At 33.0% G+C, this 22,472-nt stretch overlaps 2 protein-coding genes across 3 annotated transcripts; one reads left to right on the top strand and one right to left on the bottom strand.

Moving 5' to 3' along the window:
* Nucleotides 1-11,289: 11,289 nt before the first annotated feature.
* Nucleotides 11,290-13,644, top strand: LOC130935542 (pectate lyase-like). Its single transcript, XM_057865335.1, has 4 exons — nucleotides 11,290-11,468; nucleotides 12,358-13,063; nucleotides 13,095-13,337; nucleotides 13,426-13,644. Exons 1-4 carry the CDS (start codon nucleotides 11,290-11,292, stop codon nucleotides 13,642-13,644), a joined length of 1,347 nt encoding a protein of 448 aa, XP_057721318.1.
* A 251-nt stretch (nucleotides 13,645-13,895) lies between these two features.
* Nucleotides 13,896-22,138, bottom strand: LOC130937869 (uncharacterized). Of its 2 annotated transcripts, none has more exons than XM_057867113.1 (13): nucleotides 21,137-22,138; nucleotides 20,871-21,027; nucleotides 20,413-20,525; nucleotides 20,178-20,279; nucleotides 19,505-19,574; nucleotides 18,945-19,000; nucleotides 18,069-18,119; nucleotides 17,701-17,805; nucleotides 17,514-17,558; nucleotides 17,316-17,415; nucleotides 16,410-16,532; nucleotides 15,617-15,703; nucleotides 13,896-14,377 (listed from the first exon to the last, which is right to left on the bottom strand). In XM_057867113.1, exons 1-13 carry the CDS (start codon nucleotides 21,995-21,997, stop codon nucleotides 14,358-14,360), a joined length of 1,890 nt encoding a protein of 629 aa, XP_057723096.1. In that variant the 5' UTR covers nucleotides 21,998-22,138; the 3' UTR covers nucleotides 13,896-14,357. The 2 variants fall into 2 exon arrangements, with proteins under 2 accessions (XP_057723096.1, XP_057723095.1); XM_057867112.1 differs by having other exon boundaries at nucleotides 16,327-16,532; nucleotides 21,137-22,133.
* Between the last annotated feature and the right edge of the window lie 334 nt (nucleotides 22,139-22,472).

Below are 22,472 nucleotides of genomic sequence, written 5' to 3'. Positions count from 1 at the left end.
ACAGTTCCAAGAAATGATGTTGCTATCTTAGGAAGTCAGTCATAGCTGATGTAAAAAATTGGACAAACTTATTTTCCTTTGTTATGCAATGTAGTATCTTTTTGGCAAAATTATGATGCTGAGGTTGTGACCTGTTATGATACTGCTTATCATATTTTGTTAGGATTGTAACCCTTTAAACTTATCTTATGGTTCAATGTTTAATGATCCAACTAGTTTAATGAATTTTACATACCCGGACCATCAACATGATATTATATATAGACATTTAAAGATATAATGTTACAACAACAACATATTATCATTCATCAAAAGATAAACATAACTATATTATGTCAATTGTTCATCACAAGAGCGATGCTCAACATCTAATAACACCTAATAACAACAACAGCAGCACAAATTACTATCAAACATACAACAATAACCCAATGATAATCAAGCTAGACAAAGTACTTGCAGTGGGATAGATTTTTCAACTGCAACATCAACAACAAAATCAAAATTCAGCTAAACACATGAACCATCCTCAAGCTTCATAGAACCATGTTACCTTGAAGAAGGGGAACCCAAGAAACAACCGGTTAGGGTTAGTTAGCGTCCTGGACTTGTACAGTACAACATACACGCCACACCTGCACATCGGAACAATGTCGTTCTTCTTGTCTCCAGCCCCCATGCAACGAATGTGAGACAGTAATTGGACTCATTGGGTGCTTGAAGAACCTCTGTCACTGGCCATAGATGCCCTAGATACAACAAACTCCTAACTATACAAGTGTGGTGGCGTTTACGACCAATTTAGAGAATTAGGGCACCTTCCAAAACGTCATCGTTTTGGAGGCAGAGCAGAAGGACCTAGTTGTCCTCCATTTGAATGTCAACATTTCAACCTACCCCGTAACGAATACATCACTCCGTTATCGCCACATGGATGCCATATCAGACCTTTCCGTTTGACATTAAAGAGCAGATTGAACGGAAGGACCAATTTGTACGGCGTTTTGAGAGGTCAGGGATCGTTTCATATTTTCCATTCCCGAGGGAGTTAAATGTCCATGAATTAAAAGTTCAGGGACCTATTTATTCTTTACCCATAATTTTAAGATTTATAATTTAAAACATAACCTCAATAAAATTGCAAAATATAACTAAAAACTTCAAACATTCAAAAATTAATATTTTGGTAAAATATGTTTTTTATCTCTAACGTTTTTAAAATTTTTTAAAATAATTCTTAACGTTTAACTTGAATCAATTTTATCCTCAACTTTTAGGTACGAAGGAAGGAGAAAAGTATATCTATAAAATCGCAAAGAACTGTGAAAGAAGAATGGGATACTTAGATCAGGTTAAGTGCATAAAGAATAAAGATAGAGAGATTTTGACTCAAGATAAGAAGATCAATGAAAGGTGAAAGAGCTACTTCTACGAGTTATTCAATAAAAGATAGAAGACTCTTCCAAACCTTGGTCGATTATGCACGAGGGAAGAAGATCAAAACTTCAACTACTCTTGAAGGATTGAAGACTTCAAGATAAAAGAGGCTCTAAAATGGATGAAAAATGGCAGCGTAGTAGGACCCGATAATATTTTGATTGAAGTTTGGAAGGGCCTTGAAAAAAAGGCATCAGTTGGATAACCAAATTTTTTAATGAGATTTTAAGGTCAAAGAATATGCCAGATGAGTGGAGAAAGAGCACCTTGGTTCCTATCTACAAGAATAAAAGAGATATATAGAGTTGTAGAAACTATAGAGGAATCAAGCTCATGAACCATACCATTAAGTTATGAAAAAGGGTGATAGAATGGAGGCTGAGACAAGAGACACAAGTAATAGAGAATCACTTAGTTTTATGCCAAACAGATCCACCACTGAAGCTACATACCTGTTAAGAATGATGATGGAGAGGTATCGTAGTAATAAAAGAGATCTACATATGGTGTTTATTGATTTGGAAAAAGCGTACACTAAGGTGCCAAGGGAGGTCTTATGGAAGGTTTTGGAAAGGAAGAAAGTAAGAATCACAAATATTCCTACAGTTAAAGACATGTATGATGAGCTACAACTAGTATGTAGACTTAAGGTGGTGTGACAGAAAAATTTCTTATTGGTATAGGATTACACTAAGGATCATCCTTAAGTCTATACCTTTTCACATTAGTTTTGGAAGTACTCATAGAGCATATCCAAGAGCTTGTGCCATGGTGCATGCTTTTTACTAATGATATCGTCCTTATAGAAGAGTCAATGATAGACCTAAATAAGAAGTTGTATTTATGAAAAAAATCTCTAGAAGTGTATGGTCTGTGCAGAAGTCGTAGCAAGATGGAATATATGGAATGTAAGTTTGCCGCCGAAGGAAAAATCCTAATACAGATGTGAAGATTGGAGAAAACATTATACGAAAAGTTAAAAGTTTTAAGTATTTTGGATGTATCATACAAGATAATAGAAAGATTGAATAGGATTTAAATCATAAGATCCAAGTAGGTTAGTCAAAATGGTGGAGTGGGTCTGGTTTTATATGTGAAAAAAAGTGCCTTTAAAACATAAGGTAAATTCTATCGCACTGCTATCAGATCGGCTATGCTTTATGGTACAGAGTGTTGGGCAGTCAAAGAGGAACATGAACATAAGTTAAGCGTGACAGAGATGAAGATGTTGAGATGGATAAGTTGTCATATGCAATTGGATAGAATAAGGAACGAAGATATAAGAGAGAAAGTTGGAGTAGCACCTATTGTGGAAAAGATGGTAAAATCACGTCTCAAGTGGTTTGGACATGTGAGAAGAAGACCGACAGAGCAACTAGTCAGGAGGGTGGATGAGATAGAAGCTGGACAAGGGGTGAAAGACAGAGGAAGACCTAGGAAGACCATCCATGAGGTGGTTAAACGAGATCTATATGTAAACAGTCTCTCTGTAGACATGATACATGATAGAGCTCAATGGCATCGTTTGATCCATGTAGCCGACCCTACCTAGTGGGACAAGACTTCGTTGGTGTTGTAATCCCTAAACTCATCTAAATATCCTAGTCTAATTCCAATACTCTGTCAACCTACCACTCTTTGTCACCGTAACCTCAACTCCCACCTCTTTCCTTCTTACTACCACCACCATACCGGCCACCTCTCTCAATTTAGTGCCTCAAAATCGAAAAAACATCGAAGAAGATCGATAGTGGCGAAGAGGATGATAACTAGGGTATATGGTGTGAAATCTACTTCGCAGAGCGCGGCACATCGATTGCCAGAGAAATTAACTACTGCAGCCATTACTTATTCTTCGCATGCAACATAGAGGCTCCCCAAACATGGTATCACATCTTTTCCTCGGGACATTAAGGTCCCTTTGAGCAAACCTGAATTATATGAAAGGCATTAGGGTGTTGAATCTTTTCTAATAGATCAATCACAATTACCATCAACTTCTTCTTGAAACCCTCCCCCTATGTATCCTTGATGAACTTGTAATCCTTTATGGGCTCAAAGTGAACCAGTACGAACCATGGCATCTTAGATTTGAGGAGGTCAAACTTCTTCCGTAGACACTAATTCTACTGCACTATTATTTGGACTCTCACAATTTTATACTGATTTTTTGTTGTTCTACTTCTTGTTTTATGAATTAGTTTGAGGATGCTGATTTTTTTTTCTGGTCATGTCAAGGATTGAAATAAGCACGACTTTGAACACCTTTACTTTTTTGTGATTAGATTCTTATTCTTTTCTCTCTTCGCGTTTTTTTATTTTTTTTTATTTTAGTTTTATGGAAGCTTAAGTATCTCAATTTTTAGGCTCTAAATGAGTTATTTACTCTTATGGAAATTTAAAATTTAAAGCTTTATTGCGGTGGTAAAGGTAGGTGATAGTAATGGTTGAGTGCAAGGTAGATAGACAATGAGAAAGAATGAGGTAGAAGGAAATGTTACGGCGGCAGAGGGTGGTGGATTTGATAAAGGGTTGGAATTAGATTAGGATATTTAGATGGATTTAGGGATTAAAATTAGATTTTTTATTAAGGTTAAAATTGGAGAGAAAAAATTTGACTAATAGTTGACTGGGCAAAAATTAACATTAGGGATATAATTGAAACTTGTTTAAACATTGAGGCTAAAACTGATTCATATTAAATGTTAGAGATAATTTTAAAAATTTAAAAAATATTAAGACAAAAAATATACTTTACCCTTAATATTTCAAATATTCAATTATCCACGTACAGTCATATATTCTCATACCATAATACAAAACCTTAAACATTGAATTCCAATTTCTTTTAGCCACGTAGCATTATTTAAAAAAAAAATTATATATATGAGACACAACCACAAAATAATTGTACGAAATTAAAAAAATACACGTAAATCACAAGATAATTAATGAAAGAAATAACAAATATTGTAAGGGCAAAAATTACAACGACAAAAGGCGAAGACGGCGATGGCAACGGCAAAGAACGATTCTTTCTCTGCCAAAGACAAAGACGGTGAATACATTCTGTCTCCGTCGAAGAAAGGAAGATGAAGACAATAATGGTGAATAACGCTTCTGCCTCTGCCAAAGATGATGGCGACGGTTCAAGCTCGTGGTGACCTTGAGAGTGAGAGATGAAAGTAGTGAGAGGGGACAAGAATCGCGACTTTAATTCTGTATACTTATTTTATTCTTGTCAGTAGTGGTACTTGAACAAAATTATTGTTGAGATAGAAAATTTTCACATTTTTATTTTTAATATTAGATTAACAATAGTGTTTTCTTGAATTGTGAACTGTTATGGTATTTTTCTAAGATGTCGGATGATTTAATTTAGGGAGTAGAAATCGGACCATCCGATTTTTAAGAGATATAAAAATCGGACCGTCTGATTTTTAAAAGGCATAGAAATGGGACTGTTCGATTTTCAGATACAAAAATCGAATCGTCCAATTTTTATAACTGTCCAATTTGTGTTTAAGAAACTAAAAAAAAATTGAAGTACACAAATCGAATTTTGAACTATTTTTTTTGTATTTGTCTATTGTAATGGCCGAAATTGTTGATCTCTCTAAATTTTTGGGAGAATTGCTAAATAAGAGTGATTATCCTGTTGATCTTAATTTCTACTAATTTATTGATTGATTTAGAATTTCGGCAGAGTTACAATTCTAAGGATTTGAATTTTCTAAAGTTTGAATTTCACTTTAGAGAGTAAAGGGTGATCTCTTACTATTTATTTTATAGGTGGGGCCAAGAATAAATATAAGAGAGAAACCATTCAAAAGTAAAAGATCACATTTTACCCTCTAAAATAAAAATTCAAAATTTAGAAAATCCAAATTCCAATTTTTATTAGTGCAAGAGAAATCCTTACAATAGAATTAATTATGCCTTTTAATTTATGCATATTATTAAATGATATATTCTAGAGAAAAAATACCCTTAAAGATTGGTAGTTTGCTCATCATAGAGAAACCAATCATGAAAAAGCTTAAATCATTTGCATTACTACTAAAACTTTTTATTATTTATTTGAGTTTGATACTTGTTAGATTTAGAAACAAATATTAGATCATTACTTGATCCACTACGTTTTATATTTTTTTATACATCTCTTAGTTTTGGTATTGAAATTAATTAATAAGATGTAAGATTGAGAGAAGATTAAAAAAAAAATATATATATATATATAAAAGATACGTGCATACAAAATAATGCAAATATCGTTTTTCTTTAGGTTTTTTAGGTTTTATATATAAAAGATACGTGCATACAAAATAATGCAAATATCGTTTTTCTTTAGGTTTTTTAGGTTTTAAGTGAGTTAGATGATACTTCTTTTTTTTCTTTATATTTGCAGGAGAATATGCAACCGCAAGAGTTGCATCAGCTGTTAGAACGATCATGGTAAAAAAATTTTTTACCAGATAGACAAAATTACATTCATGATCTTAATTTATCTTAATTTCTTGACGTTGAACTATTAAAGTTCCAATAGAATTGTTGCAGTCTAATAAATATGCTTTTAAAAGCAATTAATAATGAGTAAAAAATTTGTCAAGATTTTGGTAAACAGAAGACTAATAAAATAATATGTTGTAAAAGCATGGTTAGTTCTTCGAATTTTGAAAGAAATATATATATATATATATATATATATATATATATACACACGAAATACATATAAAAAATATGTGAAATAAAATATATTTATACATATAAATATGATGATTTGGTAGTTAATTTTAGAATATATATTTTTTTAATAATTTTTTGTTAAACTTTTACATAAATTTTATATCCGATTGAAATGGAGACATATTTACTCCTAAAAAATATGAATAATCAAAAATATAATTTGTTTTGCATTATTCACCAACTTTTTCATCATTTCTTGTAATGCAAACACTAATCCATATTATTTAGCATCAAATTAATTAGCATGGACATTGTAAATATGTTTTAAATTGTCACGCATAAAAAATTAACGCAGCTGGTGTCTTTTAAAATTTGAATTAGAGCTAGTTTCGAAATGGATTTTATGAGAAGCTTTAATTCGTTGAGAGCGTAACAAATTCAGTGCACTATAATCGTAATAAAGTTCTATTTATCTTGCTACTTGCAAGGATAGATCCAGAACTTTAGAAAGATGACGAAAATTTAGTTGGATTAATTTTAAAACTAAATCAATTTTTTATCATTTTTTTTAAATATAAAAATATAAAAATATTTGTAAATATGTTTTACACAAGATATGTGGTAGCTAAATATATCTTAATTCTAATTTTTTAAAAATTATTTTCATCATTTTGCTCAATATTAACAAAGATTTTTAAAGATTAATTTATTAGTAAAATATATTTTTTTGAAATTGATCTTTTAAAATTTCTTTTTGGTTTAACAAAAGAAAAGCACACTAAATATAAATAGAAAAGTTAGACTCCACACCAAAGAAATAAGAAGTTAGAATCCAAAAAAAGAGAAAATTTGAAATAGATCACAATTTTAAAGTGTCTTAGTTTTATAATTTCATAATATCTTAGTAAAAAAGAGTAAAATTTGAAAACTTCATAATATTACTATAATTATTTAAAAATTAGAATTTTTTATTTAAATAAATAAAATAAATATAAAATTTATAAATATTAGAGTGTTCAGAATATTATTTTTTGTCAAGGTTCAAACAGTTCTAATTACTAGTTTACTAGTTTAACTAGTTTAATCGTGGTTCAATTGAAAAATTATTTTATAATAAAATAATAAATAAATTATGAATGGATAAAATACTAAATTAATCCCTTATATTTGGGTATAATCCTGTTTTGGTACTTAAGATTTAAAGTGTTCTATTTGAATAAAAAAAAATATTCATTTAACTTCAATATAATTCTACCGTAAAGTTAATGTTAAATAATTAACGAAAGTTAATTTTCAGAACATATATAATCAAACTCTTTAGTTGCCGAGGGAAGTTTCCTGCAGTAGAGGTGACGATGGCATTGTCCTCATCGCCACCAGCAAACTTTTTCGCAAAAAGCGTGTTCTCGAAGATGTTCTCCATGTGCTTGAACTAAGGTCATCAGTGGCTCGTGGTGATGCATCCGCAGTTGATCCTGTGCCTCTCGAGTTTCTACTTTTTTAGAGAAGGGCATTAGGTTTAGTAATTATTTAATATTGACTTTACAGAAAGACTACATTGAAGCTAAATAATTTTTTTTTGAATTCCAATAAGATACTTTAAATCTTAGAAACCAAAACAAGATTAGACCGAAACGTAAGGGACCAATTTAGTACTTTACCATTTTAAATAAACACCCTAAAATATAATTATAGTCTAATACAAACTTTAAAACATCTTCCAAATTTAAAGCACTATATAAAATATCATCAACCAAAATCTTATAATCTTATTAAAATATAAACTCAAAAGTCAAATAATAAAAAAAATTTTAAATATGAAATACCAACATAAAAGTTTATCATCAATTATCAGAATCTACAAAAACTTGCTGCAAATTTAATGCTTTGCAATCATCTTCACCTTCATTTACATCCTCAGTAGAAGAATCAAAAGATGTAGCATAAAGGCCATTATTACCATTGCCATTTCGATATAAATCAGCATTAATATTACCTAATAAAATACACATATTATCATTATGTTAAAAACTAATAACATTCTAATAAATTATCAGAAAATAAACTATAATACTCACCTAATAAATCTTTTACATTATTAAAAAAATTAGACTCTTTCTCTACAACCACTTCCATCACCCAAAATTCAATAAAATTAATACTTTTATAATTAATTGGATTATATTGTACTTTTTGTTTTTTTTTTCTTTCTAAAAAATTAATATACAATATATATAAAAGATTAATAATTTACAAATTTGTTATCATAAAATTTGCACATGAAATGATATGATATGAAATGAAACATATATTATCTAGATTTAAGATACAAATTATAAGTAACATACACAATATCATTTAATTTATTATGCTTCAATATATTTTTTTGTATGAATGTAATAAAAAAAAAAACTCTAATTCCTTTCATACCCAGAGAAAATAGATGCTTGGCTAAGAATGTAAACAGCTATCCTTTGTAAATATGAAGCAGAACTACCAAATAACTTTCATCATTCATCTATGAATTAAAAATCTATAACATACTATTAGTTATCAATTAAGAAAATGAAAACACAAAACATATTATTAAACGAATATTCTTATCAGGCTTAAGTTTTTTTGCCGCTTGAATAGATTATGGTCTGTCGAAACTTTTCTTTCGATCTCTATATAAGTGTATTTTTTTGAATGCCTCAACTGAATCCAAATTATTACATTTGCAATACAAGGTAACAAAATCAAGTAAACTTCGTATGATATCAGGTGCTTCTTTATAATTTTTATAAAAAAAAGCATAATTTAAAAAATAAGTTGTTGCATGAAGGTCTTTCTTCAAATGTTTATCTCACATCTTGAGTTAAATATCTCTTTGATTGCATCTTCCATACTTAACATTCTTTCATATACATATTCCAAAGATGATTTATCATCAGCATCAACAATTCTTGATAATTTAATCAGAGGGCTCACAAATTTACACATAGTAAAACAATTATTTCAAAATTCGCTATCCAAGATAATGACACTTACAGCTCTACAGTTAGCACTTCTTTTTAATTTGTGATTGGTAAAGTATAAATTTACAATCAATGCTTGTAAATCAGTTTTATGTTAAAGATGCTCTTTAATGTGATGAACATAGTAGCAAAACGAATTGCACCAGGACGAAAATCTTTTTTTAAGTAGGCCTTTTTCTAAGCTAATATAAGAAGACCACATAATAATATATAAATACTGCAATATTTGAAGTACGTGATGCAAGATTAGAAATATACACTATACTGCATATATCTTTTAAAATAAGATTAAGGTAATGAGCAGCATCTAGTAACCAATAGATATTCTCATATTTTTTATTGATAAGCCTACCAGCGGCAACATAATTAGTCGCGTTATAGTCACAACATGCACAATATCATTAGGGTTAATCCATTCAATCACTTCAGAAAATAAATTACACAACATTAAAGCATTATTTACCAAATTTGAAGTGTCTATAGATTTTATAAAGCACAAACTTTTAGAATAATACACCAAAAAGTTAATCAATATTCTTTGCCTTTGATCTATTTAGCCATTAGCCATGAGAGTGCATCCACTTTCTCTTTAAGCACTCTTATTACTATCAACTAACATCTAATATTTTCTTTTAGGATTAGCCAACAAGTAGACAGATAAGTTATCATAAGAAAGATCCATATAACCAGATTCAATACTAGCAAAATCATTCAGTATATTTTGAAAAATGGTGACATAACTACATTGAAGAAAATTCTACAATCCAAAAGCTACTTAACAAACCACTTATCAACATCATGTATCACCTCTTTATTCTAAAAAACACTTTTAATACTTGATTGAGTTCCTGGAGTTATTTTTAGTACAAACATAGAAAAAATGACTTTGATTTTTTTTTTATCATCTTCAAATACTTTTTTATTAGATGGTAGCTGACTTGAAATATATTGTTGTTCTTCTTGCGCTATTACCTCATCAATTGCATCATCTATCTCATCATCATCTTCTTCACTAAAACTCACTTTTCTTTTGCTTTTGTTACTCTGAATTTCTTTCAATAAACTTTTTTTTATATTTTTTCACATCATATGAAATTTTAAAAACATTTTTAACGTTTTCAGTTATCTTTGTAAAGTGTTTCTTCATTTTGTAAATCATACCTCCTTCAAAAATTTATAGACAAAATAAGTATTGGTATTGTGATTTTTTATTCATTAAAAGCAACATATTTTTAAATTGGATATGTTTTTCTTGTATATTGGAAGAAGTTTATGATTGACTGTATGTCGTTGGAATAAAAAAAATTAAGATTAATAGCATAGTTGAAAATGGGGAGATTAGCAGCCAAATTATTATATTAAATAAGTGAATAATTATTTTATTTAATATATTAAATCACCTTAACAATATCATTAAATAAATAAAAAAATTAAAATTATCCATTAATTTTTTTTCTCTTAAAAAAGTTTAGATCCCTTTAAAATTTTAAAGGTCTAATTTTCCCTCTGACATTGCAAACCAAATTTGTTTATAACTATTTTATATGTACCGCCAACTTGATAGATAATAAATAAAAAAACTATAATTCTTTTAGTATGTCTAAATTCGTAATTTTCATATTTATTTTATTTATTTAAAATAAAAATCACAATGATTGAAACGGTTAATACTGATAGAGTGGGCGAAAAGGTCTCATTCGCTGATAAAATCTTATTTAATCAATCTTATGCAGTCAAAATTTCACTGAAAAAAAAAATTAGGTGCAGAAAGCAAAGAGAGCAAAAGGAAATCGCTCAAAGTAAAGGCTCTCCAAGCTTTCCTCATAACTATTCATTTTTGGATTTTTTGATCTTATTTTAGATTCATATGGCTGATGTATACAATTTGGAGGATTCAATGCTTTTATTCCTACCGTGCCTAAAAGGCTTATTATAATCACGCAAATATAGATCATATATATGAACCGAAATCCACGCACCTACTTCTATTGTTGTTGTAAGAACCAATCTCAAAAGGATCTATATAGTAAGGTCAATAAAGAAGTACAAGTTAAACATTGAAAGCTAAATACATTATCAATTGAGAAACAAAGGGAAATGCACAAAGGACATTGAAGAAAAAAGATTTAAGGGGGAAAAAATTGTTCTAATGGAAGGTAAAATGCTTATATTGGTGTTGTTATGTGTGTTCCCTACCTTAAATGCTAATATAGCTGAATTCGACCAAGTATGGATGGAGCGATCTATAGAAGCCAAAAAAGCAGCTCGCAAGGCTTTCAAGCCAAACCCTGAGGCAGTCACTGATGAATTCAATCAACATGTCAACAAGTATGTCTAACTATTTTGTCTCATTTTTTGTATGAATCATATACATGTAACGATAAATTATCTACAGCACTATATATAAATCAGAATTTCTCATAAATCATATGTTTGAGTTCAACTTCAAGCTTGCATTAGTTTGTTACAATAATGCAACAATTTCTTTATTCAGTATAATACTTTCTTTTCTCTCCTCCCTTTTTCATTTTTATTTTTCTAAAAATGGTTGCCACACTAAAAACATGTGCAAACATTTGGTGAGCTTATTTATTTCTCTTGTGATAGCATTCATGTCTTTGTTTTCGTCAAACATCATTTCTGTTATTAAAAAGTGGATTTGGATCATCTCCAATAGTTGTTTCATTGTGTTGACAATCAGAATTCTAACACTAAGGAGACTAGGATTAAAAATATAGTTAATATTACTTTTTTCTAAAGAAATCTATTACATTTTTAGCTTTTAACTTTTTAAATTTAACTTGTTTTAAAAATAAAATTAAATATACTTATACCAAAATTATGTTTAATAAACACTTAACTAAAAATAAATAATATATATACATATATATATATATATATATATATATATGAGCATGGTCTATGCTGGCCTCCCTAAGTTCCGTCACTGAAAACATGAACACTATCATCTATCATTTATTATTAAATGAGTGTAAATCATACCTGAACCCCATTGACTTAGTGAGCCATGGATATTGGATAGTGGATACATTGGATGAAAAATAAGTTACCTAGTATAATTTTTTGAAAGAATTATTCTGTCGTAATTAATATTATTGAATTGTGTAAAAAAAAAAATTGTGATAGTATGTTATGTTAAACCTTTGTGTGTTTAGTGAGAATGTTTTGCACATGATAATAAATTGTTATGGAGCAGGGACCTTGAAGGTTCCAATAAAACGAGAAGGGGTTTATCCGGCAAATACAAAGGTCCATGTATGGCTACAAATCCCATTGACCGTTGCTGGAGATGTGACCCCAATTGGGAGAAAAACCGCCAACGGTTAGCAGACTGTGCTATTGGTTTCGGCCATGGCACGACGGGCGGCAAAGGTGGCAAAATCTACGTTGTCAATGATCCCTCAGATCATGATCTCCTCAACCCAAAACCTGGGACTCTGCGATTCGCAGTGATTCAGAAGGAGCCATTGTGGATCATTTTTAAACATGACATGACCATCAAGCTTAGTAGTGAGCTTATAGTCACTAGTCACAAGACCATAGATGCACGTGGTGCCAATGTTCACATTGCCAATGGTGCCCAAATGACTCTACAGTTTGTGAAGAACATAATCGTTCATGGACTGCATATTCACGGCATCAGGAAACATGCCGGCGGCATGATAAGAGACTCGGTCGACCACTTTGGAATCCGCACTGAGAGCGATGGGGATGGGCTTTCATTGTTTGGAGCTACTAACATTTGGATTGATCATGTTTCTTTGTCAAATTGTGATGATGGTCTTATTGATGCCGTTGCTGGATCAACAGCTATTACCATATCCAACTGCCACATGACTCGCCATAATGATGTAAATTACATCATCACTTTCTGTTACATCCTTTTTCTGCAGAAATATTTTGTTATATGCTTACATGTATTGTGTCATGCAGGTTATATTACTTGGTGCAAGTGATGCCTACTCAGGAGATCAAATCATGCAAGTAACATTGGCATTCAACCATTTTGGGCAAGGATTGGTGCAGAGGATGCCAAGGTGCAGATGGGGTTTCTTCCATATTGTCAACAATGACTACACTCACTGGCTTATGTATGCCGTCGGTGGTAGCCAACATCCCACCATCGTCAGCCAGGGCAACCGATTTATCGCACCTCCAAACCCAGCTGCAAAAGAGGTATATAAAGTGAAGAATTATTTGTTTCCATGTGAATATTCAAATTGCAAATAAGAAAAATATAACATTGCTGTGCTTGGTGATTTAGGTTACCAAGAGGGATTATGCTCCTCAAAGTGTGTGGAAAAATTGGAATTGGAGATCAGAGGGTGACTTAATGCTGAATGGAGCCTTCTTTGTTGAGTCTGGGACGAAGGTTACAAACTTTCCCAAATCAGGAGGTATTACTGCAAAGCCTGGGAGTTTCACATCAAGTCTCACTCGCTTTGCAGGTCCTCTCAAATGTGTAGTACACAAGCCATGCTGAGCAAAGTACCAGATCAGAGTTTTTGTGCTTATTTAGTGTTTTATATTTTTCATTTATTTTCTCTTCCATTTTCCCTTTGATCATAATATAGGATTAGAGGAGAACAAGTTAAAGTGAGAGTTGTACATAAGTTAGAGCAAGCCTGTTATCTCTAGGCATGGAAACACTTAGCAATCCATATATCAGCGTTCATATTGTAAAGAGTTCGATTTAATAATAGCAAGTATTCCTAATATATTCATCTATCTTCATCCAAGAAATATTTTCACTTTTTTTTCAATATATAAATATCAAATACGATACAATGTATAAGAAAGAAATGAAAGCCTAATATACAAAGGTACCGGAGTGACCTATCAGATTCAGATATATGTATACTTGGTATCAGCATTCTGATAAAAGTTTACAACATCATTCACAAAAAACTGACGCTGGGAAAACGTTCTTTTTCCAGCCAACCAACATATCAACTTTTCTTCTTACCCAGTTACATGGACTTAGTCCAATAATAAGGTATAAATTCAATGTGCTGTGCATGAATCATACTTGGTAAGCCAAAACTTCTGATTCAGTCCTCCTCCAAACTGAGTCCACCAATCCGATGCCGTCGCCTGTCAAAAACAGCTTTGAAAGACTCACGTTCAGCACGGATTTGTTCTTGAAATATGCTGCCCTTCTTCGGCTCCCTGCTATTATGAGTTAGGCTCTCCTCTTCATGCAATGGATTTGACTTCTGTACAAAACCAAAAACCCAAACCAAAAACTTAGTTGATATATATATATATATATTTCAATCCTAGCAAGAAAAAAAAAAAAGGGGGGGGGGGGGGGGGGGTACTCAGTTTCAGAGTGAGTAAGCAGAATTTCATACTTGATCTCATATATATATATATATTCAGCAAATAGAATTCTTAACAAATTCTTAAACTTGGGTTTCTGATTATCTTTAGTATGGACAAAAACATCCCTTACTGTTTTATTTTATTCCCTCTAACTCTTTTCTTTTGATTCAGCAAAATAGAATATCAAAAACTAAATTGAAGCACAGAAGTTGCCTAACAAGAAGAAGGCATCAATAAACAACACAATCCTACCAAAAAACAAAAAAAAAACAAAAGCACAGCACTACAGATAAGCATAAAATAGCAAATCCTAGACAAACAACCACAGACAGAAGCATATCACAGAGGGAGTCCCGATATTGAGGTCTCATGTCAAGCGCAGACCATCCTTCCCTCCTAAATTTTTAATCGATCACCTAAAGTTAGGACTTTGAAACCATCCTTACATCAACATTCCACTCCATGGAAACTGTGTTCATATTTCATACAATTCTTTTGTTTTTCCCCTACCACCGGGATCCCACTCCATCAACCGCCATCCACGTCACCCCACCCTACCTCCACCTTGCCAGCACCTCTTCTCTCACCACCCACATAAAATATTTTTAATTAACAAAAAAACGGATTTGCAGAAGTAGAAGGGGACCGAGTTAGAGAAGGAGAAGGCGACTGAGAAGGAGACGGATTTGCGAGTAGTGATGACCAGCAACATTGGAGGCAACTACAGAGGGTGGAGATGCAACGATAATGGCGTTTATGCTCCGCATCTTCATTCACAAAAAGCTTCCAAGAGAGAAATAGTTAGTGGGGGGAAAAAATAATATTTTTGTCCATACACAAAGGGTGTGTCATTAGTTAAATTGGGTGTGTGCTTAGCTTCACCCATAGTGTTATCATTTTTAAGATTTTGTTAAGGGAAAATATGAAAATGGGTAACTGAAGTGTAAAACACGAAAAATAAAAGCAAAAACCAAACAAAGCCTTAACTTCGTTGTAAAGAAAAGTAGGAAAATGGAAGTAGAAAACCGTGAAACCGAATATCTTGCACAGATATCAGAAAACACTGAATAGAAAGGAAAACCAAAGAACAGTAGTGAAATGAAAACGAAGAAACAAAGCAAGAAACTAACCAGGTTGTATCCGGCACCAGGTCCAATCACTAAAGACAAACCATTTAACTTCCTTGCAGCTCCTATTGAGAACCCTGACTTGCCAGCCTGAAATGATAATTCAAGGCAGAAGGGTGGGGGTGCTGAGATTAAGGAAACACGTACAATGGAAAAGCCACAAAAGCTGTACCACTGTTATTGTTGTGGCCATGTTTCAAACTTATATATAAATAATTGCAATATGTGTGATTCCCCTTTCTCAGAGACCTCAAGGGTAAAAATGAATCATGATAACAAAGCAGAAACCAAGGATGGAAATAAAACATGTATGTATAAATATAGAAAACAGAAAACTAGAGATATTTTCTTTCCTGTGTACTTGATGTCATGGTTTAATCCCTGCACCATCCCCCTTCCCCTACCTCCTATTCAACCCAAAAAGAAACCGGAAAAGAAAATATGCATTTTTTGCTACAAAAGTATGAAACTAGAACAGTCTTCAAATGGAACTTCAAAGGGCCTGTTTGGTTTAAGAAAACATTTTCTGTTTTTATTTTCAGTGCTTTTTGTTTCTAAAATTTTGTGAAGAAAAAACAGTGAAACACTAAGATCCTATTTTTTGTTTCACTTCCTATTTTCACCTTTTCCTTTTCCTAAAATTAGAAAACATAAACACAATCCGAACAGGCCCAAGCTTTCAAATGTATCAAACATGATCATATGTATCATACCTGATCACCCCAATGTACAGATTTTCGTTCCTTGCCATATTGATGAATTAACCCAGATAGAGCATTAATATTGCCCCTCATACCTTCAGTTTGATCAGTGTCATCTTCACCAAAATCTTCTGACCATTTGCTTTTGCCCAATTCCCTGACTTCTGTTGGATGCTCCCCTTCAGCATCCCCTCCCTTCACATCCTCCTTAATTGAACCTATATTTTAAAGGGCTAACAACAATGAAAAGACATGCTAGACAAACAAGAAAAAGCATCCCAGAAATCTTTACTCAAAACATTATGAAGATATTATGAAGTATAGCACAGAGAGTCATCAATATTTAAGAGGTGATAAACCAGAAATCCTATTTACTATGCAATAAACCTCCATTATATATAATACAGTTTAAGATCCAAATCCAGGGAACAAAAAGTGATAATAAGAGAACTAAAGCCATTGTTTTTGGATGAAACATAGAGCCATGTAACCCAACCTAGTGAGATAAACCTGGTTTGCTTGTCATCATAGAAGATAACAACAGCCATATTTGCTTACTTCAATTAAAATAAATAAGAAAAGAAAGCAACCAAACAAAAAATTATGAATCTAATTTCCTTGAACTATGATTATGATGACTCCCTGCATGAAAATCTGTATTTAGTCAACAGTCTTCAGAAATTCTATATTACTCCCTTAAGTATATTGACTTTGCAATCAGACCAAGTCAAGCCAATGAAAATGGATTAACAGATACCAACTGGACTCAAATATTAGCCTGAATACTAATTTTTCAAGTTCCAAGTTAAACACTGGCATTCTTCTTTAGTTATTTATTTATATTTTAAAATAACTCTATGCTAGCATAAACTTTTACAACATTATAGAAGGAACCCAGCTACACTATGGTTGGGCAAGACTGATCCAATGCACCTAAAAAATGACACTAATAGCATAGGTGAAATACAGCCATAAAACGGTAATGGGCTAAAGGACACTACTTGTGTCATCCCTGACAGGAGGGTCAACAACTTTCTCGGCTTCTCTTCCTTGTGCTGCAGGCAAAGCATCTCCAATATCATCTTCCATATCCATGTCTACCTGGAATATATGACATACGAACCAGTCACTCCAGAGTGTTATATGAAAAAAGTTGGGATAGGCTTGCAAGATAAAATATATCAAGAAGTTACAAATACCTCCTGAATTTTACTTTCCTTTAGATCATCTCCATGAAATAATGACTGGGAAGCCAGTAAGAGACACAGTGAAGACAAAAGTAAGAAGCAATGAATAAAAATAAAAATAAAAAAAAGGTTAACACCAGTATTGTTATGGCCTATAATCCCCAAAATCTCAACCCAAATAATACTAAATACACCAAACCTTGACATCAAGCTGCAAATACAAGGAAGGAGCCTCTTCCCACTGCCTAGACATCTTTTCTATGTCTTCCTGTGTAAATCCATGGACATTCCTTGCTGCACAACCCTGAGTATAGGGAGAAAAATGTAAAACACAGAACAAAGAAATTTGCGCAGATGGCCTAGTCAATGATTGATCAGCAACAAAACAGGCAAAACAAGAGAATCCATTATCCAAATGGCTAATCCCAAATTCTGAAAGGGCAAAAGGAAAGATGAAAATTCTTCTCTACCATTGAGCCACCAAACAAATATTACAATCATTAGTCCATTTAAACCCAGAAGCAAAACAAAATGATATTCAGTGTTGGAAAGAACAACTAAACTCACCACAGGATCCTTGTAAGTTGCCTCTAAAATGTACACTTCATAGCCCGACCTCTGAAAAGATGAGGAAATAATATGAAAAAAGGAAACATATTGAAGCAACAGATATTGGGCACCTGCTATTTAATTTGTAGATTTATTTAGGCAAAAAATAAGTATTAATGATCATAACAGTTGATCAGTCACTGGCATTCAAGCATGCAATTCAAATGACCAAATCTTTTAATTCAGAAAAATTATAGCTTGAACTTCAGTTGCAAGCACCTCACTTCATAATGAGCAAGTGATACACAAGAAGTAGCACCATCCCTCCCATTTAAATAGAACTTTTTGCAGAAATTCATTGCATTCAGTGCACTAGACTAAACATTTTTTGACATGTTAATATTTAATATAATGTAAACTACTATAGTTATGGAAGATTAACTATAATGAATAAAAACATCTCAATAATTTATTGTCCTATGCACCTAAGTTTATGCAAGAATTCCTTGGTTAACATTTAGATATCAATCTTCCATGGCATCCTTATGCATAAAATGGGTATACAAAGTCTGGAATTAAACCAGATAAACAACATGAGAGTGTTCAGAACATATAGAGCACTTTCAACTATTCAGCTTGGTTGTTCACAATTAATAATACTATTTGTATAAACTAGTTCTCCCTCAACTTTATCTACTGTTCCACATAAAAATCATAACGAGAATTAAGAAATCTTATAAACACAAGGCACATGAAACGTGTCTTCGCCTAAACCACTTCTTCACCTATTTCTGAGGGGAAATTGAAAGATTGGAAAGAGTATTACATAAATATTTTGGGTTGTCTTGAGCACACATTGCAGATGTTGCGAGAAAGAAAGAATTAAGTATATACCTTTGCAGTTGCCCAAAATTGAGCAAAATCAGCTACCCGCAGATTGCGGTCATCCACTAAGACGAGGCACAAATACCACCAAGAAAAGGGTCAATTGTCGAACAAAACTGCATCTGTAGTTAGTGAACAAATAGGCAGTGCATGGGCACTGCATCTCTATTTAATCTAAAACGAAACTAGATCATTAAACTTGTCACATTCCACAGCAAGCCAGAACAGACTACCTGACCACTTTGTCTTCTATGCTTAAAACTTTTGTAATTCACCTAAAAACTTCCGTTTTATTCCTTTCAGTTTCCTTAAGAAGTCATTATTATTTAGGTGAAGTTCAACTAAACTCATTCTCTGGAAGATATTAAGTCTAAGTCAGCACTTAGTGCAATGCAGTCAAGACAAAATATACAAAGACATTGTCACAGAAATGAGTGCGGAACTCACAACACAATGCAGAATTTTCAAACAAGACTATAATTATGACATATAATTATATTAAAACCATTAAATGTGGAATCATTTGTTTAAAGAGTAGCTTCAATACATAATTTGTCTTTTATGCATACCAATGACAAATTTGAAAGATCCCTCCTCAACAGTTTTCTTGAATGCTTTCAACATGCTTGACCGATAAGCCTGCAATTACAGAAAATAGAAGGAAAATGTCGATCTGGTAAATAAGTCCGTGTCAAGTCAACTGGTATTCACAGAGGACTTGAACAGAAGTCATCTATGACAAACAAGTGTAGAATGTTGTAGACCACAAATATACTGAGATTTTCTATCACAATTAAGAAACATATGTAAAGATTACAACAACCACTAAGCCCTGTCAGTAGTTGGGATTGATTATATGGATAACATGACACCACTAAATCATTTTTATTGATGAGAAGTATCTAAAATAAAGGAATGAAAGAAAAAGAAAAAATTCTCCTGCAACAAGGCTGCCATGGCCTAATTCTCAATTTGCAACCATATTGCATTCAAGGTTAGCTCAATTTGTGGTGTAAAAAGTTAAGTTTCACTGTCCAGTGGATACCGATTCTGTCAAAGAGTGTCAAACATCGCGTCTCTGTCCCGCACAGGACAAGCTCCACATCCCCCCCAACCAACACACAAAAAACCCAACCCAAGCTAACCCAACCCAAAGAAGAAGAAGCAATCATTTCACCAGCACTTCAACAAAAGTCATGTTCTAAGAATGAATGTGAAATCTCCATGAAATGAAACAGCTACCTCTTCCATTTCAGGTTCATAACAATACTCCATGACCTTCTTTGTTGCCAGTTTCTTGCTTCTGCCGGAACTCGAAGACTTTGAAGTATCACTATCCTCAACCTGTTTAAAAAAAAAAAAGTGTTTATACAGTCTCCATCAGACCTAATCAAAACAAATATAGGAAGGACAGTGTGTGTGTGTGTGTGTGTGTGTGTGTGTGTGTGTGTGTGTGTGTGTGTGTGTAAGCACAAACCTTTTCAACCTCAGTCATGAAATAATCATCCATTGAATGAATCCGTGGAGCATCACCACCATTTTCAACCTCAAGATCACGCAACATCTTTGCTAAATAGCTCTTACCACTACCTGAAAGGGCACCAACACACAGCAAAGATATCAACAGAAGGACCTATCGAAATCACATGTAAAATGGCCATGAAATTCAGTGCCGAGGGCCAAAAAGAAGCATAAAATTCTGTTCATAGGCAAAGAAGATGCAAAAGGAGAAGCTTTCATGAAGATCAGCAACAGAAATACTCTGGAAACGACTAACACTTTTACCTTCCACTAAATCAAAAACTTATAAGATCCATCACTAAGACTCGGCTTTCATAAAAATAGCAATTCAATAAATAAAGAGATTTGTCATAAACTTTTCCAATCCAAAATAAGCAAATACTAAACAATCAATGATACACCATGAAAACACACCTGGAAGACCTCGAAGGATGATCACAAAATGATCAGGACGGGAAGCTCGATGTGGATGCATAAACAAGTGTGACGCATCAGTGACTTTAGGTTTATCAGCAGGCAAATGCTTTAGTGAAAAAGGTTGAGCATCCCCCAATAACCGCTTAGATGGTTCCTGCTCATAATGCAAGTCAAAACTAAACACCTGGCGGATACTACAACCCCCCAAAATTCTGGGGAAAATTCTGGAACTTGTTTATTCAATCATGAAGCATGAAGCATACCTCAGGAGGAAAACTAGTGGAAAATTCTGGAACTTGTTTATTCTGAAAATAAGGCTGGGGCAACGCATGAGCTTCAGGAACCTGTGAATACGATGAGGGAGAGGGAGCCACAGAAGCAGGGGAACTTCCATGAACAGGAAAAAGAAACCCCGGTTTCTTGGGTGGGGAAAAGTAAGAAGCATTCAACTGCAAAGACTGATTAATAGGCGGATCAGCTGGAGGAAGAGGAGGCGGCGGAGAAGAAGGAAGAGGAGGCTGGCCCCTGAAGAATCTCGATGCTTCCACATGAGCCACATTATCAGAATGGGCATAAGGGTAAGGGTACTGCACAACTCTCCCATTCAATTGACCCTGATTCCCTTCGAGATTTCGAAAATCATGAGGTACCTGGTAATGGTAGCTACCGCTAGAAGAATCGTGCGCATAAGAACCGTTACTGAATTGACCGTTTTGCGGAAAATTTGGGAACCCGTTTTGATGAACATGTGTAGTGTAGTTACTGTGGTTGCGAAGCTCTTCGTGTGGTTGTTGGTGGTGCTGCTGCTGCGAAGCTAGGGCAACACCGTGATCGCGAATCAGCTTGAGCCTTCGCTCGTCTTCCAAGAAATTAGAGTGAGGATCATCGATTCTCTGTCTCTTGAAGGTTCTGTCGGAGTCGGGGGGCCAATAAGAGGGCGCGTGGGGAGGTGGTGGCTGGAAGGGTGGCGCGTGAGGTGGTGGAGGGTGGGTGTAATAGGAGGAAGTGGGTGGAGGAGGGGGGCAGAAGGGGAAGTGTGGGATGAAGCAAGAAGGGCAAACATTGGGTTGGATTGGTCTGTGGTTCAGATTAGGGTTAGGGTTAGGATACCATTGACGGTCCATGGTTGTTAGCAGAAGATGGAAAGTAAGAGGCCTAATAACAATTAACGCAATGGAAACTGGAAAGACTGATTCTTTTCGGAGACGAAGGGGGCAACATCACTCCCCGCCACCTGCGATGCGTCCCGTCCAATAATTTTTATACCTCGCCTTCTTCTTCTTCTTCATCTTTTTCTTATTATTATTATTATTATTATTATTATTATTATTATTATTATTAAAGAAAATAATAAATAAATCTTTAATTTTTTTTATTAGTAGATATTTAAATTTTTAAAGATTAAAAATATATTTAAATTTTTACTTTTTCAATATTTAAACATATTAATTCTACAGAAAAGTTTTTAAAATAAGATAAATTAAACTCAAAAATTGACATGTCTAAATTTTAAAAATGTCAAAAATTTAAATATATTTTTAAATTTTAAAAAATTTAAATATGTACTGATCAAAAAATTAGAGATTAATTTATCATTTT

This window comes from Arachis stenosperma, chromosome 1 (genome assembly GCF_014773155.1).
Source record: "Arachis stenosperma cultivar V10309 chromosome 1, arast.V10309.gnm1.PFL2, whole genome shotgun sequence".
Lineage (NCBI taxonomy): Eukaryota > Viridiplantae > Streptophyta > Magnoliopsida > Fabales > Fabaceae > Arachis > Arachis stenosperma.
The sequence above is the reverse complement of the archived record's forward strand: the minus strand, read 5'-3'. Positions and strand labels throughout refer to the sequence as shown.

Coding starts and splice junctions, on each gene's coding strand:
- LOC130935542 (XM_057865335.1), top strand. CDS start 11,290: ATGGAAGGTAAAATGCTTATATTGGTGTTGTTATGTGTGTTCCCTACC. Junction 11,469..12,357: donor TTCAATCAACATGTCAACAA/GTATGTCTAACT, acceptor GTTATGGAGCAG/GGACCTTGAAGGTTCCAATA. Junction 13,338..13,425: donor CAAACCCAGCTGCAAAAGAG/GTATATAAAGTG, acceptor TTGGTGATTTAG/GTTACCAAGAGGGATTATGC.
- LOC130937869 (XM_057867112.1), bottom strand. CDS start 21,997: ATGGACCGTCAATGGTATCCTAACCCTAACCCTAATCTGAACCACAGA. Junction 20,280..20,412: donor TCATGACTGAGGTTGAAAAG/GTTTGTGCTTAC, acceptor TTTTTTAAACAG/GTTGAGGATAGTGATACTTC. Junction 18,120..18,944: donor AATTTTGGGCAACTGCAAAG/GTATATACTTAA, acceptor TCATCTTTTCAG/AGGTCGGGCTATGAAGTGTA.